Raw genomic sequence first — 718 nt, forward strand, 5'->3', positions numbered from 1 at the left:
ACACGGAAGCTGCATAGGGACCTCACCTCTGGTACGATACGGAAGGTAAAAACATTGTAAAACGCACCGAAATGGACCCAGAAAGCTTGCATTATGAGTACTCGACCCATGTCACACTCATACCTTGCCATATGTACACACCCAACGACCTGTCAACGTACCACACTTAAAAGCTGTAAAGGTAAGAGCCAAAATGGGATACGAAAGCTAAAAGCTCCATAACCCAACACATCGTAAGCTAAAAGCGAGCCAGCTCAAAGGCACAATAGTGAAACGGTGAAAATCCTAACACTTTATAAGTTACGAACCCGCACACTCAACAGTCAGCACTCCAGTCCTCACACGAATCGGAGCACGCACACTCCCAACACTCGCAGTCCTCACACTCCCAGTCCACAATCCTCGGCGTGTCTCTACCCGGGTCACCAATGTTACCACTAGCGGGACCCTCAATACTCGGCCGACTCCGAGCCCGCGCCGTCCTCCGAAGGCGAGGGCACTCCAGCGGACTCCGGGGCCTCCTCAGACGCGTCGCCCAGCCGAATCCGCTCCTGCGCCACGTTCGGCCCCAGGTCCAGCAGGCGGACGCGGCCCTCGCCAGCGCTGCCGACACCGGCACCGGCGCGTCACGGCACGGCACGTCACGTCACGTCAAAGCACGGCACGGCACGGCACGTCACGCCAAAGCACGGCGCGGCACGTCACAGCACGACAGTCA

General features: G+C 57.7%; 1 protein-coding gene across 1 annotated transcript; it reads right to left on the minus strand.

The window, feature by feature from the left end:
* Positions 1-6: 6 nt before the first annotated feature.
* Positions 7-603, minus strand: LOC119097776 (uncharacterized; the record flags this gene model as incomplete). The annotated part of the gene is given in 1 exon segment (XM_037220749.1): positions 7-603. A coding segment is annotated over 1 exon segment (154 nt), but the record flags the coding sequence as incomplete, so codon positions are not given.
* Positions 604-718: the final 115 nt, after the last annotated feature.

This window comes from Pollicipes pollicipes, unplaced genomic scaffold (assembly GCF_011947565.3).
Source record: "Pollicipes pollicipes isolate AB1234 unplaced genomic scaffold, Ppol_2.1 Scaffold_4367;HRSCAF=5142_pilon_pilon_pilon, whole genome shotgun sequence".
In the NCBI taxonomy this organism is placed as follows: Eukaryota; Metazoa; Arthropoda; class Thecostraca; order Pollicipedomorpha; family Pollicipedidae; genus Pollicipes; species Pollicipes pollicipes.